Consider the following 17,949-nt stretch of genomic DNA (forward strand, 5'->3'; position numbering starts at 1 on the left):
TGCATTAATTTTGGCGATTACAATTGTAATTTATTACATTTAAAGGTGCAATAGTGATTTTTTTTTTGTATTCATTACTTGTACAAATTAATTATTAAGATATGTAGAACATGAAAAATAAAAACAAACAATGGATTAAGTCTTGGCTTTAGCAAAAGTGTATTAAGTGGCTGAGAAAATCTGTTTGGAAAATACAGTTCCAGTACAGAAGGCTTGTTTATGTTTGGATCCATCTCCTGTCAGTCATTTTATAGACACTCTACAGGCCTGGGTCTGGATCATTCAAATGTCGAACCAATCTAAATGTTAAAGACCTAATATTGATTTAAAAAAAAGAGGACTAATCTTCTCTACTGCACCTTCAATGTTGTTGAATGTTAGTGACACTGGAGACACCTTCCATAAATGTTTAAATAAACATCTCCTAACAGAAATCTGCAAAATAGCAATTATTATACATTTTTTCTTTGTGAAACAACAACACTCAAAAAATATCCATGTATTATTAGTCATAGATTATGTGGCGCTTCTACCATACAAGTCCCTGTGAATGAGTTGTTACTATAGAAACAAGAGCATGTGCATTAATATAAACCATTTTGAATTACAGCAGAACTACCGTCTGAGCTGCCGTTATTTAAAAAAAAAAATAGCTAAATGATTTTTAATCAATTATAATCAAGAATTCACCCCTGCTGCGGTATAAAATTAAAATATTTAACAGGGAAGATTAAACAGTAGGTTATCTGAATGTTTTGGAAATCGAAGACAATCCCATCAAAAAATTGATTTGTAGTTGAATTGCATGAAAATTGTGACGTCCGTAAAGATCCATGTTGCCTACCTCAGTGACATCTTTATATTTTTACCTGGTTTATCCTGCTCGGCTCTGACACACCCCTTAAATTCCAATGAAGGGTGTGTTAAAGGAAAACTCCACCTTGAAACACAACAGATGTTTATGTTGAAATATTTCATGAGGTGTTTAGTCATTCTGGTGCTAAGTTGTAGATTGATGCTGTATTTTCGTTATTCCTGTAAGAATATATGCACCGGTGTCATAATGGGACTCTGTTATTGCTAGCACAGTTACAGTGGTGTTTAATGGGAGAAAACTTGTAAAACGCAGATTGTAACTTGTAATTCCTTGCCTACTGTACACCTGCTAGAAACCACCAAAGCGCCCCCCTCCACCTTTTACAGAGTTCCCCATTGTGACGTCAGATCAACATGGCCGCTCACACTGTGAACAGTGTAAAGTTCCCCTTCTCTACTTTTAAACTAGTTTATAGCAGTTTTGGCTTTAGATCAGTTCATATACCGACGCAGTACTTGGTTAAATCTATAACATTTGGCAGTAGTAATAATCACTGTTTTGACTTAACTTTAAACTCGAATCACTAATGTTAGCTGGCTAGCTTGTTGCTAAACTACTCGCTGTTGTCCACTGTTGTTGCCGTGCTGCAGTTTCAGTCCTAAATGTTAAATGAATGTCTGAAGTTCACTATAGTAGAACTGCACCAATAGGCACTCAGTCCTGTAACTGTAAAAGTGGGGTTAAAGTAGTTTTTTATGAGCTTTACGTGCTCTGACAGAGCTAACAAAAGATACGCTTTCGTGGAGGCATCCATGTTTTGTTTTTTTTCATGTCGCACATTGTATGTGCTGATGTGGGAAATTGTTATTACAACCTGCAAATTATCACTTAACACAACTTGTGATTCCAGTAAATGATTTTGGTAGCTATGATTGATGGAGGTGTAAATCCACCCTCAGTGGGTCTCCTTCTCATCCAGAGCATGGAAATGACAAGGGCCTGAGTAGACGTGTGGCCAAAGGGAGACTCTTTTGCAATTTATTACCCCACATAGTTTTCCTTCCCTACGCGGTTTGTTCATCATCATGTGATGCAACAGTCACATCCTGCCACTTCACCATCATCATCAAGCATCTCATTGTCATCAGTCCACAGACATTGTCTTGTCCCAAACCACACACTCTGTTCCATAACCAGGCAACGTGCCTTTTTCAAAATGCCACAATGTATTGGAATAGCAACACTAATTCTTTTGTTTTCTATATACATTGAAGACATTTGGGTTTCAGATGAAAAGATGAATATGAGATGATAGAAATAAGATGAGATCAGAATTTCAGTTTTCATTTCCTTATATTTACATCTAGACATGTTAAACAACTCAGAATTTGGCACCTTTGGTATGAACCCACCCATTTTTTCAAGTAATCAGAAAATATAGGAACAGGTGACTGATAGGTGTTTCGTGCTGCTCAGGTGTGTCCTGTTAGAGTGATCATTTAAACAATTAATAGCTCTGAATGTCTACTCTTGGTTTGATCCCTGGGTTTCACCTGTGAAGACTGCATTTGTTGTTAAAATGGAAAAACTAACATGAAGAACAGAGATCTGTCTATGAGAGAAAAGCAAGCCATTTTGAAGCTGAGAGAAGAGGGAAAATCAGTCAGAGTCATTGCAGAAACAATGGGCATAGACAATACAACAATTTGGAATGTCCTAAAAAAGAAAATAAACCCCTGGTGTTCTGAGCAACAGACACAGAATGGTCAGTTATTGGTGGTGATCAGTTCTTGGTGCTGTCAGTAACGTCACCAAGAACTTCCAGAGGGCAGGGGTGAAGGGATCACAATCCACAATTCAAAGAAGATTTTGAGAGCAGAAATATAGAGGCCATATCACAAGATGCAAACCATTCATCAGCAGTAAAAATCATTATGTATGCCAATTTATATAGAAATACATCCAGATTAATCAGGAGGAGCTTTATCATGCAGCAAGACAATGATCCAAAACACACTGCCAACTCAACGAAGGACTTCATCAGGGGTGGCGGGGTGTAAGGTTTTAGATTGGTCAAGTCAATCACCAGAGCTTAACCCAGTTGAGCAGCATTTCACCTCCTAAAGAGGAGACTGAAGGGAGAACCCCCCCAAAACAAACAACACCTGAAAGAAGCTGTGGAAAAGCATCACAAAAGAAGAAAACAGCAGTTTGGTGATGTCAGTGATTCGCAGGCTTGATACAGTTATTGCAAGCAAGGGATACACAACCAAAATATTAAGAGTTTAATTTACTTTATATTACTTCAAGAATTGTCTGTTCCTATACTTTTGCTCGATCAAAAATTGGGTGGTCTGATTCTATGTTTTGTGTTGTTTAACACATCTAGATGTAAATACCAGGAAATAAAAGCTGAGATCCTAAACTCTCGTCTCATATCCATCTTTTGATCTCAAACCCAAATGTCTTTGGTGTACAGCACTAACAAATGAATCAGCCTTGCCGTTCCAATAGTTTCAGAGGGGAATGTAGTTCTCACTTACATTGTAGCCTAACACCTATAATTGTTGCTTCCTCACCAGTCTCTTTATTTCTCTCTCTTGGAAACTCATTAAAATTTTATCATGAGAAATAAGACAAAAACTACAAAAAAAAAAAACAGCTTGTCATTGTACCGAGAATTGACTATTGCAAAATGCTGACACTGGAAACTTCATCAGACTTAGATTATGTGGCACGTCCACCCTACAAGTCCCTGTGTATGCTGTTACTATAGGAATGATAAAGTATTAGTAACGAGTGTTTGATTTATAGCCAGAGCTGCTGTTACAGAAAATTAGTCAACATCTTCTGACCAATCAGATTCAAGAATTCAGCTGCATCACTGTTTGTGTTTTTCCTGTTAAGATTTCTCTTTAAGCTTTGCAGAGAAGGTCGGCTCCAAAAAAAAAAAAAAGAATTTTTTGCAATTTCATACAAGAAACAGTTATTGTTTTCACCACCTGAAGGGATAACTCATAGATTTTTTAAAAAAATAATAAATATATCAAATGTGTATCCTGAATTTATATATTTATGTAAAGTTGATTTGTGACAATGTCCATTGTTAAAAGCGCTATACAGATCAAATTGAATTGTATTGAACTACCCTAAATTAAACTTTGTACATCTTACATTAAACAATTATTAATGTGTGTGTGCGTGCGCATCAGAGCACGAATGCGTGCAATGTTCAATCTTGCTAAACTGGATATTTATTATCCATGACATGTTCAGCACTTTTCATCATGTTTTGTCTTTTTTTCGCAGTTGTTGTTCACTCAGCTACGTTTTTTATAATGTGAGAATAAATACACTGTACTGAAATCACAATGAGATAAACCCAAGTGCTTTGCATTGGGCTGCATCACACCACATTGTTTCTCCAAGTGTTCTATTTGTTACATATCTTGCACCTATCATAAATAATGCCTACATTGTGGTTGTAAGCTTTTATAGCTGCATCTGAGACAAGGTACTTGGTGAGTAAGTGGACTAATGAACATTTTTCTGTCGTTCTGTGGTAGGACGGTGCGTGTTTGGCTGAAGAGAGACAGTGGACAGTACTGGCCCAGCATCTACCACATCATGCCCGGTGAGACTCCGTTCATCGTTACAATCACGATGAGGCACAAGTCGTTTTCTGTCTTTTCAGTGTATTTATATAACTGCTGATAAATTTCACTGTTGATTTAACATTTAAACAACTGTGTAATGAAATAAAGCATTGTTGATTCAGAGTTTGCTACAAATATATAGAAAGCGGTCATATGTTTTAGTTTTCTTGGGGTTTTTTTTTGTTGTTGTTTTTTGGTGTACATGCTACTGTTCAAACTGTCACTTCATTTAAGCAGGGGCTAGCTATGAAATAGCTTAATGACAAATATTGAGAGTATCTGTCCCATGAGTCTAATCACTACTCGGCTGATTAATCAGTCCGTACAGTTTTTTTTTGTGATTGTTGCAGCCAAAAAATTTGCAATGCAACTTGCAGTGTTTTTTGTGCTTTTTTATTGCGGAAAATTACTTGAATCTGCGAAATCACAATTGCACAAATTTGTGAATCGAAGAGGGTTTTGGCTAAATGCATGTTGTGATGGCCCGGCCCAAATTTGTGGAAAATCTGCTGTAATTTTGAAAAATCACAAGCTCGTTCATTTCTGCGATCGCAAAATCACGGAGGGACCGAATTAGCTGTCAAACTATTAGCTAGTTACTAAATCGACTACAAAAAATGCAGATTTGCATTTTCTATGCATCCAAAGTCTCTTCTTTGTGACACACACTCCCGAACCATGTTTTACAAACGTTACTTGAATAAACCGTAATAAGAGAACCGATGTCTAAGCCCAGTGATTGGGAAACAAAACTTTTTTTTAAAACTGTGTTCCAGGTAATATAACCAGGGTTTACAGGTTTCAGCTAAAAATTTCCAGCCTAATAACACCTCAAAATACCGGAAACTAGCCCCAAAAAAAGATGGGGGAGAATGGGGAGACATTTTCTTCTTTTCCTCAGGAAGCTTTTTTTACAGGCATTTACAGGCATTCTCCGCTCCATAATCCCCCTTTTCCCTCTCTGAATCTTACCAATACATCTTATCTTAATGGTTGTGTACATCATAGACACTGTCTGTGGAAATGTATTAGATTTAATTCAAGGTATTGGCTATAAAACAAGATCTTGGCAGTCACAAAGTATTGTCCAATCTGGCAACCTGGTGATTAACTGTCTTGTCTGCTCTTCTGCTTCCTCTTCTACTGAAAATCGTATTGAGTGATTGTGGAACAAAGGGAAATATGCTATGGATGTCTATTAGAGCTTGTTGCAGTTCCCATTTTTGTCCACTAGGTGCAATACATTCGAACTCTCCTGTACAGGAGTGAGGCAGTGAGCACAGCTAAAAAGGGAAGCAAATTATCGGAGTGAATCAACATTGGCTTATGTCTGTCAAATAACAACATTTTTTTAAAATCATTAGTACCTCATAAGAGGCATTATTATTTCAGTGGAATTTAAAATGTGTGGAGCCATTTGTTGAATGATTGACATAAACGCTGGCCCTCAACCTGCCCCTGTGGACGAGATGCTACTGCTACTGGTGCAAAATGACACCCAAAAGTTGCCTTTTTAAGTCGTGCGTATGATAGCTGTTGTAATCTTAGCATTTAAGTTGTTCAGTCAGGGCTAAGAATCCTCTACAAGAGAACTGCTTTTATTTGATCACTTCTCAAATACTAACGATATTGCAGAGGCACATCCTCCTGCTATGACAAGAACACGGCGCGTGTTTCTGCCGGTCCAGGCAGATCAAGGGCTTGTGTGCCTGCCTGTTGAGTGTGTGAGTGAGTGATAGAGAGTGTGTGTAAGGCTGACTGTAATTACTGTGGTATGTTTCTCTGCATCTGTTTGCAGCTTCCTGTTCGTGCATGTCATTTAACCCTGAGACCCGAAGGCTTTCAATCGGGATGGACAATGGAGTCATTTCTGTGAGTGAGTCCTCTGTGTGTGTATGTGTGTGTGTGTGTGTGTGTGTGTGTGTAATCAGCTCTTTGTGTGGATGAATTGCCCCTGTGAGGAGTACACAGTAACTGTGAGGAGTACACGGGGGGGGGGGGGGGGGGGGGGGGGGGGGGGGGGGGGGACGACTACTAATTATTAAGTAGCGCTTGCCTTGGATGATTGTTTCACTGTGTGTGTGTATGTATGTGTGTGTGTGTGTGTGTGTCTAAAACCCATTTCCCATCTGTACAGGAGTTCTCCGTGTCTGAGGACTACAATAAGATGACTCTGGCTCGCACATATCAGGGTGAGTGTCATAAAAATTCATTATACAATGTGTGCAATCATCTACTGCTGAACTTCTATTACTCTGTGTGTGTATAGCTCATCAGGGTGCAGTGACCGTGGTGTTGTTTGTGTTGGAGATCGAGTGGGTCCTGAGCACAGGTCAAGATAAGACCTTCACCTGGCACTGCTCAGAGAGTGGCCATCAGTTGGGGACCTACAGGACCGCTGCGTGGGTAACTGGACTGCAGTATCCTTACATTAGAGCGCATACTTTCTCTCTCACACCCACCCACACACAGCCAAAAACTGGATTTTCTACATTAGTTATTTTAAAAAATTGTCACAGTCTGACCTTTTTTCACTAATTGAAGTCCAGTCTGTTGTGTTTTTATTGGCTAATGAGCATATGACCCCACAAGATGGCACCACGTTCTCATTACCAAGGGCAGGTCCTGGTAACCCTGATATGTTCAGGGTACCTTAGTCTTCTATACCTTTCATGGATCTCTCTTTATTGTCCACTCCCCTCAGATTTGTACAGCAAGTGTGGCCTTAAGCCCTGAGGTTCACAAGCTCCTTCACCATGGCACCCCAAAAGGGAGAAAATAATCTGATAACCGCACTTACTGATTGGTTACAAATTTATAGACTTGAATATATTTGTAAATGGTATATTGACTCCATTAGGACAAAGTTGCTCAATAAAAATTTTGTACTTTTCCAGAGATGTTGGAGCTTCATCACCTGTTAAATCAATAGTTTAACAATTTTGTCTGCTGAGTAACCACGTGGTACGGATAAACACCAGCTGGTTTCAAATCTTTCATTATTCACTGGTTGGTTTGAATGGTAAAAAAAAATTTTAACCAGCAAAAAAAAAGCCAATCCACTGAAGAGCGAAAGAAGTTGGATATGAACGATACGCGTTTGCCTCTGGTAGTCATTATTTTCACTTCTGTTTCAGACTTTATCTAGGTGAACTTTGACCTGTGATTTTGCAATCTTTGGTCCTGTGAGTCAGTAGAAAACAAGAACTTTGGTCTCTTTTGTCAGGGAAAAAAATTGAGTGGAGGGGCTGCTTATTAATATTTTTGTGTGATGCCCTACAAGTGACTGCCACCCTTTGTATAAACTCTCAGAGAGCTAAAGAAACCCCTTTTACTCAGTCTCGATAATCCAGTAATGGATTCTTCAGTAGTAAGATCCCATGCTTGAAAAGAACAGAACGATCCCCAAGCTCCATTTTTTTTTGGTTTTGAATATGCCTCAGTTGCTGCAGGAAATTTTTTTTTTTTTACATGTCTCGCTCTCATTAACTCACTTGTAGCTATTATAAAGTCCAGACGTTACACTTGCACCCTCAGGACTGTCTTACACACACATACACACACACACACACATCTGTGTCCATGTAAATAGCTTGCAGAACAAACAGAACAATGTAGTGCTTCAGTCATTTTTTCCCCCTTAACAAGCCGTTTGTCAGGTTTGATGTAGAGACCAGACATGCGTTTGTTGGGGATCACTCTGGTCAGGTGACCATTCTGAAACTGGAACAAGACAACTGCAGTCTGGTCACCACCTTCAAAGGCCACACGGGTACGTACACACAGACACACACACACACACACACACACACACACAGAGAGAGAAATGCAAGTAGTGTGTATGAACAGTCGATGTGTAAACTCACAAAAACAACCACAAGGTAATGTGCATTTTTTTTTCCCTTAAAAGTTCATTAACCCCTTTTAAATGTTATGCCTTTTTATTTAACTTCTGCTTTTCAAATGTGCGTGTGTGTGTGTGTGTAGGCAATGTAACAGCCTTGTGTTGGGACCCTGTACAGAGGGTCTTATTTTCTGGAAGTTCAGATCATTCCATTATTATGTGGGACATCGGGGGTCGTAAAGGCACAGCCATCGAACTGCAGGGACACAAGTGAGACTTATGAACACACACACATTCCAAAGTGGTTCGTTCTTATATAAGTGCTGTAATGTTTGTTGATGCATTGTTACAACGTAGGACAAACCCACACATGAAATGATTGTGACTGGTGAATGTGACTCATATAAAGTGTATCATACAACTGCGTGAGCAGGGTTACATCAAAATATAGACTCAACATCCACTTTATTAGGAACACCTGTACACCTACTCATTCATGAGTTATTATATCCTTCCTGGCAGCTCAAACCATTCTAACTATTTTCCTCAGAAGTCTTTTATCAACAAGGTGTTTCCACCCACAGAACTGTTGCTCACTGTTTTTTGTTTTTCGCGCCATTCTGTGGAAACTCTAGAGACTGTTGTATGTGTGAAAATCCCACAAGATCAGCATTTTCTGAAATACTCAAACCAGCCCGTCTGGCATCAACATCGATCAGATTGAATCCTTTATTACGTGGGCGGAAGCTTCAAAATAAGCTCCACAACCTGCATGCTTAGCTGACTAAGATGAATTTAGATAACATTAGTGAGGAGCAGAAATGTGGCAGGTTAAAGAAATCACTGAGAATATTACGATGCAAATCGAGACTCAGATACTGAAACCATGCTCGTGTCCACCTGTGACAAATGCGAGCTAGTGTGAATGCTAATGATGTACGGCTAGACTAATAGCATGTCACTGTATGCTTTTTTGCTAGGTCTATTTTAGTTTAGGGGATGAAGAAAAGTCTTGCGTTTTGAAATCATTCAATAACACAGGTAAAATGTTGGCTGATGTTAGCTGTTATTCTGCTTGTGCACACAGACTTTACTTTTTCATGCTGTGCTGTGAATTAGCACAGACATTTAGCACTAGCTAGTTACACTGAAATAAGTAACATTTCTTGATTTCGGATGTCCTTAGTCCCAGCTCTATTCTTTTGCCCTATTTTCTTTTGAATTAACAAGTCTCACACACTAACAAACTTATTATTAGGGGGCCAAGCACCGAAGGTCCGTAGGCACCCTATTGTTGTTCTATCTTTTCTTGTTAGGGGCTGAGCACCAACGGTGCAAGGCACCTATTGTTTTTCTACGGATTCTGTTTATTATTATTCTGGCTAGTGTGTCTATGGCAGCCCATAGACGCGTGTGGTAAAAAGCTGTGAAATTTGGCACACAGCTTCAGGACACATTAAGCTACAAATACACTAAATCTGGGTCCCAAGCTCCCAAAGCTCTAGCGCCACCAACAGGTCAAATTCTGGCCAAATTTCAAAGTATGTTTATGCCCATAACTTTTTAACTGTGTGGCCAAAACTTCAATGTAAGGTTTCCCTAGATTCCTTGGATCATGCTGTGTTTAATGGACCATATGATGTCAATTTCTGCCCAATTAGATTTTCAGCCATCTTGGATTTATTTAAAAACATTTGTCTGAATTTCACCAAATTTGGCTAATTAACATCTTCCTGTCAGGCATCTTGGATTTTGTCAAAATTTCACTACTCCTCCAAAAATTGTCCAACCGTCACCAAATTTAGAATATATCATACAATGACCAACCTGGACAAAAGTTGTCAAAAGATTGTTAATATTCTAAATGGTTTGTCCGTAATGTACCAACAATCTGAAGGCGAAGCCACCAAACAGGAGATGAGGTGGTATCTCAGCAAAACCTTGCAACAAATTTCGTGTCAGCACCACCTACTGGTCAAAAGTTACAATAATGTTAAAAATAATTACGTCTACCACTTTTGTTATTCCTCCTCCAAATATTCTGTCCAATTTTCAACAAGTTTGTCTCATATCATCTTAAGACCTGTCTAAACTAAAATGATCAAAGGAACTCTTAATATTCAAAACCATTCACCCATAGAAAGACTTTTCATTTAAGGGAGGAAGAATACAGTTAGTCCTTTATCAGAAAAATCACCATTATTTAAACTGTACATTATGATTTCACTGAACCGGCATACATGTACATATAAAAACTTACAGCATGGGTTTGTATTGCTGTTGTGCTATTTTGTGCTAATTTGGTGGAAAAGGATTTTTCTTTGTGATACTAAGAAAAGTTTGTGTGTGTGTGCAGTGACAAGGTACAAGGGCTGTACTATGCTCCACACACTCGTCAACTTATTTCTTGTGGAGCTGATGGTGGAATTGTCGTATGGAACATGGACGTCACACGACAAGAGGTGAACAAAAGACACAATGTCAAATTTCCTTTTCTGTTGACTTTTTTTGTGTGTATGCTGTGTAAGTTGCACTGTGTGTGTGTTCCAGACTCCTGAATGGCTGGACAGCGACTCTTGTCAGAAATGCGAGCAGCCGTTCTTCTGGAACTTTAAACAGATGTGGGACTGCAAAAAGATCGGCCTGCGCCAGGTCTCTCTCTCTCTCACACACTCACACACTTTCTCTCTGTCTGTCTCTCTCAAACACACACACACACACACACACACGTAACAGGACCATTGCATTTAAAACAATACAAAAATTGATTTGCAATAATCAGTAGGGTGTTTTTTTTCCCCTCTAGTTAGACAGGATAAAAGAATGTTGGTAACCACGTTATCAGCAGCTTACTGAATGCTTGTCTCTGCAGTTATAAATAAAAAATAAATAGCTCAGTGCTTGGGCTACAGTTCCATCAGTAGGAAACAGACTGACAGTAAACATTATACACAGTGTACTGTTTGTGTGAGGTTCATGTGATCATCTTTCCTTGTAGCATCACTGTAGGAAGTGCGGCCAGGCCGTGTGCGGCAAGTGTTCATCCCAGCGCTCCACCATCCCTCTGATGGGCTTCGAGTTCCAGGTGCGAGTGTGTGACGAATGCCACAAATCCATCACTGATGAAGAGTGAGTGTTCAACACACACCTGATTTATTTATATAGACAGATAGATAGTTACATGCTGTATTTACCTGCTTATAAGATGTTTTCTTGCTTTCTTTTTTGAGCTATACATCTTTACATACAGTATCTCACAAAAGTGAATACACCCCTCACATTTTTGTAAATATTTGATTATATCTTTTAATGTGACAACACTGAAGAAATGACACTTTGCTACAATGTAAAGTAGTGAGTGTACAGCTTGTGTAACAGTGTAAATTTGCTGTCCCCTCAAAATAACTCAACACACAGCCATTAATGTCTAAACCGCTGGCAACAAAAGTGAGTACACCCCTAAGTGAAAATGTCCAAATTGGGCCCAAAGTGTCAATATTTTGTGTGGCCACCATTATTTTCCAGAACTGCCTTAACCCTCTTGAGCATGGAGTTCACCAGAGCTTCACAGGTTGCCACTGAAGTCCTCTTCCACTCCTCTATGACGACATCACGAAGCTGGTGGATGTTAGAGACCTTGTGCTCCTCCATACTTGAGGATGCCCCACAGATGCTCCATAGGGTTTAGGTCTAGAGACATGCTTGGCCCATCCATCACCTTCACCCTCAGCTTCTTTAGCAAGGCAGTGGTCGGCTTGGAGGTGTGTTTGGGGTCGTTATCATGCTGGAATAATACATACTGATCATGCTCTGCTTCAGTATGTCACAGTACATGTTGGCATTCATGGTTCCCTCAATGAACTGTAGCTCCCCAGTGCCGGCAGCACTCATGCAGCCCCAGACCATGACATCCCACCACCATGCTTGACTGTAGGCAAGACACACTTGTCTTTGTACTCCTCACCTTGTTGCCGCCACACACGCTTGACACCATCTGAACCAAATAAGTTTGTCTTGGTCTCATCAGACCACAGGACATGGTTCCAGTAATCCATGTCCTTAGTCTGCTTGTCTTCAGCAAAGTGTTTGTGGGCTTTCTTGTGCATCATCTTTAGAAGAGGCTTCCTTCTGGGAAGACAGCCATGCAGACCAATTTGATGCAGTGTGCGGCGTATGGTCCGAGCACTGACAGGCTGACCTCCCCACTCCTTCAACCTCTGCAGCAATGCTGGCAGCACTCATACGTCTATTTCCCGAAGACAACATCTGGATATGACGCTGAGCACGTGCACTCAACTTCTTTGGTCGACCATGGCGAGGCCTGTTCTGAGTGGAACCTGTCCTGTTAAACTGCTGTATGGTCTTGGCCACCGTGCTGCAGCTCAGTGTCAGGGTCTTGGCAATCTTCTTATAGCCTAGGCCATCTTTATGTAGAGCAACAATTCTTTTTTTCAGATCCTCAGAGAGTTCTTTGCCATGAGGTGCCATGTTGAACTTCCAGTGACCAGTATGAGGGAGTGTGAGAGCGATGACACCAAATTTAACCCACCTGCTCTCCATTCACACCTGAGACCTTGTAACACTAACAAGTCACATGACACCGGGGAGGGAAAATGGCTAATTTTCCTTTAGAATTCGTTGGTATAATTCAGAAGTCATTGTTCCATCAATGATGTCAAGCCGTCCCGTCCCAGATGCAGCAAAACAGTCCCAAACTATGATACTACCACCCCCATGTTTCACAGATGGGATAAGGTTCTTATGCTGGAATGCAGTTTTTTCCTTTCTCAAAACATACCTCTTCTCATTTAAACCAAAAAGTTCTATTTTGGTCTCATCTGTCCACAAAATATTTTTCCAATAACATTCTGGCTTGTCCACATAATCTTTAGCAAACTGCAGATGGGCAGCAGTGTTCTTTTTCGAGAGTAGTGACTTTCAACCCTGCCATGCACACCATTGTTGTTCAGTGTCCTCCTGGTGGTGATTCATGAGCATTAACATTACCCTAGGTTCCTTTGTGACCTCACGGACTATTACACATCTTGCTCTTGGAGTGATCTCTGTTGGTCGATCACTCCGGTGGAGGGTAACAATTTTCTTGAATTTCCTCCATTTGTTCACAATCTGTCTGACTGTGGATTGGTGGAGTCCAAACCCTTTAGAGATGATTTTGCAAGTTTTTCCAGCCTGATGAGTATATAATGTATATTACTGTAAGTCTGGAAAGCTGTGTGAGACTGTTAAAAAGTTTTGCATGGTTTGTTTTTGTAAGGCGAGCACCAACTGCAACATTCCATGACAGCAAACACACCATTGTGTATGTTCACTACGAGCCAACCAGGAGCTGGCTGCTGACCTCTGGGACGGACAGGGTCATCAAGGTCTTTACACGCACACACACACACACACACACACACACACACACATATACATATATACAGCATATAGTAATATATAATTTACGTGTAATTATAATAAAGTCCAGTGTGTTCTAATCTAGTGTGGATGATGAGACACATACACAAAACAAGGCAGCGTACAAATGGAGTCAAAGGAGAAATTTTTTTATTATTTTCATTTACAGAATTTATCTCTTATCCAGAGTGACTTGTGTTTATCTCATTTATACAACTGAGCAGTAGATGGTTGAGGGCCTCGCTCAGGGGCCCAGTGGTGGCAGTGATTGGATTTGAACTCGGTTTTATCTTATCTTACGTATACTAAGATATTTTTTTATAGTAATATTCTCTTTTTTCTCTGCCTGAGAGGATTTTTGTGGTAATTTTTTCCCTCTGCTAGCATTCTCTTGTTAGCAATATTGGTGCCTCTGTTGATGTTTTTTTAAATGTATTTTTTAATAATATGGATCAACTGAGGCATTATGTGTCTGTGACTGGTATGTAAAGTTGAATAGTGAATTGTATAATTAATATTTGGTCCTATCCCTCTGTGTGTGTGTGTGTGTGTGTGTGTGTGTGTAGCTATGGGACATGACGCCTGTGGTATCCTAAAGATCACTACAGCACTCACTGCACAGGATGTACACCACAGAGATATAATGACCTTGATGATATCCAAGGGGTGTGTGTGTGAGAACAGGTGCAGTCATGTTCCAGTGGGCCAATTCTCTTCATACTGTGTAAATACTTAACATTTGTCAAGTCTTGTACCATATGTGAACATTACAATGCACTTTTAGATTAACAAATGTACCGTTTTGACATGTTTTCAAAGAAAATGCTTGTATTTGTGTGTCTTTACATGTGGAGAAAAAAAATCACAAATAAAAGAACTAATTGATTATAAATGTAATGTCATTCTTTTGTATGAGACAAAATGATCAAACTTTTATATAGGAACAGAAACTGCTGATGTCCTGAGAATTTCACACAAAGCAGTCTCTGGAGTTTACTCAGAATGGTGCGAAAACAAAAAAACATCCCGTGAGCAGCAGGTCTGTGGGTCGTAATGCCTGGTTGATGAGAGAGGTCGCAGGAGAACAGTCAGACTGGTTTGAACTGACAGGACGGTGACAGTAACTCAAATAAGCACTCTTTACAACTGTGGTGAGCAAAAAAGCATCTCAGAACACATTAAACCTTGAGGTGGATGAGATATGCGAGCAGAAGACCATGACTGGTACCACTCCTGTCAGTCAAGAATCTGACTCTACAGTGGGCACAGACTCACCCAAACTCCAGGGTCCCCTTTGATCCAATGTAGGATAAGTGGTATGGAAAATGGATGGATGGATGCTGGTTAATATCCTGGCAGATGTCTTGGGCTTATAATGACACCCATAGTGGCATGGATGCAGCATCATACAGAAACTGCTTGTAGTGAAATTTTTTTTTAAAACATTACGGAGTACACTTTATATATTTTTTTGGTTGGTATTGAAAGAAACAATAATTAGCACAACATTACATTGGTATTGTGGGGCTGGGAAATAAGACAGTTCTTGACACATTAGGCAGTGACAATAAATTCAGCTCTAGGTTAGTTGTAGTTCAGTATCCAGAGTACCGGACTAACTCAGTATTATAAAATTTGTCTCTTCTTGAATGACTGATATCTCCTGCATTATGCATTTAATGCAGGGTCAGAGCAGAAATTTGTCACTAAGGGTGATATTGATGGTCAGGAGCTGGCACAAGAGATCAGAAACGAACTATAATTGTCACTTTTCTGTTCTGAGATCTATATGAATGAATAAGTACGCATTTACATCAACATACAGGTTCACTTCAACCATAACTTAGAATATGAGGAAATGTATTAAAGACGTGGCTCTTGTGGTGTGTGATGTTAGGGAGACATCATGTGGCTTCAAATCGAATGAACAGCCCGGCTCTTCTGCACAGCAAAGGAATGAACTGCATATCCCAATGGCCTCCAAGTGAAAAGCTGAAAAGCATGTCTGAATAAACATGATCTGGGAGCTCAGTTAAAATTCCGCCTGCCTCCCCACCCTTACACACCAGGGTTCTAAACACACCCATTTCAAATCCTGGGTATGCTCATGGAGAGATAACTTGAAGTACTCCAACAGGAGAAGAAAGTCCCAAGGCAGGCTCCTTGTGGGGAAAATGAAAGATGGAGGTGCCTACTTCCGTTCAAAAATACTGATATGAGCTTATGATCTCCCAAATGCCCTCTATACTCTCTCTGTGTAGGCAGTGTAGCTATTATTCAGCAGTCCCTGCAAAAAGTATATCAGTTAGGTACTGGGAAGCACACCGGGTCCAACTGACAGAGCAGTTCACACTTATTACCTGATAGTGTATAAAGCCTGTGTACTAGGAGCTCTGTCACTCAGGGTTGCTTCTTGAACTACGATATCACTGTCACTGAATTGTTCACCACAATTCAGTGACACCTGTGGGTTCACTGAACCCACAGGCACAAACAGCGAGAGTAACCAGGTCTCAGTGGCCATTTTGGGGCCACAAGTAGCACTCTGTGGTTTTATCTGAGATGGAGACACATACTGTAGGTCTAAAGGCCAGTCATGGGCTAGTGCATCTTGGCTCCGTTAGAGATAACTGTATTTGTCAATTATTCGACTTCCCATCTGCAAAGGGGACACGGTAGTGTGACTATATGGCTGCTCTGAGCTATCAGGTTCTAGGTAGCCAAGACCAAGTTTCTTAAGCTTTTTTGCGTCAGGCCAGGCTTGATGGACTCTGAATCAGGGTCTTTGGTGCAGGGAGCCTTCAAACCAAGAACTATGTCTCAGAGATACTCAGAGAGTCAATAATAAGACAGTAGGCACCACAAGATACTGCTTCTGGGTGCACAAGCATAGATCCATGGCACTTTGGGATTTTTTGGGGGATGAATAAAAAAAAAAAAAACTCTCTTTTAAGAAGTGCCGTTTGTAAAATAACGTGTAACAAAAACTGGTCCAATTTTGTCAGATTTAACTACAAAAACAGATTTTGCAAGATTTACACAGATAAGCATTGTGGCTTTTCTATTACAATTTTATTACTTAAAAATAAATATCAACGATAAATCTAAATACGCTTTCATCTAAATCTAAATTTTCAATTTAAATCTAAATGTTACATCTAAATGTAAATCTTATATGTAAATTGAACGATTGTGTATTGTGAAAAGGTGGCATTGGCAAGAAAGTGTTGCCCTAGCAGGCTGCATAGTTACTAATCCATCAGACCACTAATCTATAATAACAGTACATTTATGACCCATAATGTTGCTTTTCTTCTAGATGTTGTTACAATGATGTGGTTAGATGGTTAGAACCACTCACCTGTCGTGATTCCTCCTGATCTACCATGTTGGAGAGCCTTTATAATATGTGAGTTTGGTTTAATATGACTTTGTTCCCACCCTGATTATAAAACAAAACATGATTAGCTGGAGCGAGAACATGCTACGATTGGTCAGCTCAATATGGCCGTTATCCAGTTGGCTTGAGTAGACGGTGGGTGGAATCCACCTACAGTGGTGCTTTAAAGTTTGTGAACCCTTTAGAATTTTCTATATTTCTGCATAAATATGGCCTAAAGCATCATCAGATTTTCACACAAGTCCTAACAGTAGATAAAGAGAACCCAATTAAAAAATAAGACAAAAATGAACCATGCACACCATTGTTGTTCAGTGTTCTCCTGATGGTTCACTCATGAACATTAACATTAGCCAATGTGAGCGTATTACACGCCTTGGTCTTGGAGTGATCTTTGTTGGTCGACGACTCCTGGGGAGAGTAACAATGGTCTTGAATTTCCTCCATTTCTACACAATCTATCTGACTGTGGATTGGTGGAGTCCAAACTCTTTAGATATGGTTTTGTGATCTTTTCCAGCCTGATGAGCATCAACAACTCTTTTTCTGAAGTCCTCAGAAATCTCATTTGTTCGTGCCATGATACACTTCCACAAACATGTGTTGTGAAGATCAGACTTTGAGAGATTAAAACGAATGCAGGGGCATTAGCTGGACTGTTAATCATCCAGGGTTGAGCCCAGATTATTCTCCATCAAGCAACTTTAAAGAAAAAAAAAATAAAAATGCTTCTAAATAAACTCTTTCCATGCATTTTTTTCCCTTGCATGTGAGGGCTAATTGCTTTAAAAAAAAAATTGAAAATTGGACAAAA

At 39.8% G+C, this 17,949-nt stretch overlaps 1 protein-coding gene across 2 annotated transcripts in view; it reads left to right on the plus strand.

Moving 5' to 3' along the window:
- Positions 1–14,621, plus strand: part of wdfy2 (WD repeat and FYVE domain containing 2) — a 15,457-nt gene extending 836 nt beyond the window's left edge. The window contains exons 2-12 of one of the 2 annotated variants that reach the window (XM_053626355.1): positions 4,384–4,451; positions 6,272–6,345; positions 6,611–6,665; positions 6,743–6,893; positions 8,133–8,245; positions 8,461–8,587; positions 10,674–10,779; positions 10,868–10,969; positions 11,316–11,446; positions 13,593–13,701; positions 14,302–14,621. In XM_053626355.1, the coding sequence (XP_053482330.1) occupies positions 4,384–4,451; positions 6,272–6,345; positions 6,611–6,665; positions 6,743–6,893; positions 8,133–8,245; positions 8,461–8,587; positions 10,674–10,779; positions 10,868–10,969; positions 11,316–11,446; positions 13,593–13,701; positions 14,302–14,331 (1,066 nt within the window). In that variant the 3' untranslated portion in view covers positions 14,332–14,621. The remainder of the gene's footprint in view (positions 1–4,383; positions 4,452–6,271; positions 6,346–6,610; positions 6,666–6,742; positions 6,894–8,132; positions 8,246–8,460; positions 8,588–10,673; positions 10,780–10,867; positions 10,970–11,315; positions 11,447–13,592; positions 13,702–14,301) is intronic. The other variant, XM_053626356.1, reaches the window with a different exon arrangement.
- The last annotated feature ends 3,328 nt before the right edge of the window (positions 14,622–17,949 follow it).

This window comes from Ictalurus furcatus, chromosome 6 (genome assembly GCF_023375685.1).
Source record: "Ictalurus furcatus strain D&B chromosome 6, Billie_1.0, whole genome shotgun sequence".
In the NCBI taxonomy this organism is placed as follows: domain Eukaryota; kingdom Metazoa; phylum Chordata; class Actinopteri; order Siluriformes; family Ictaluridae; genus Ictalurus; species Ictalurus furcatus.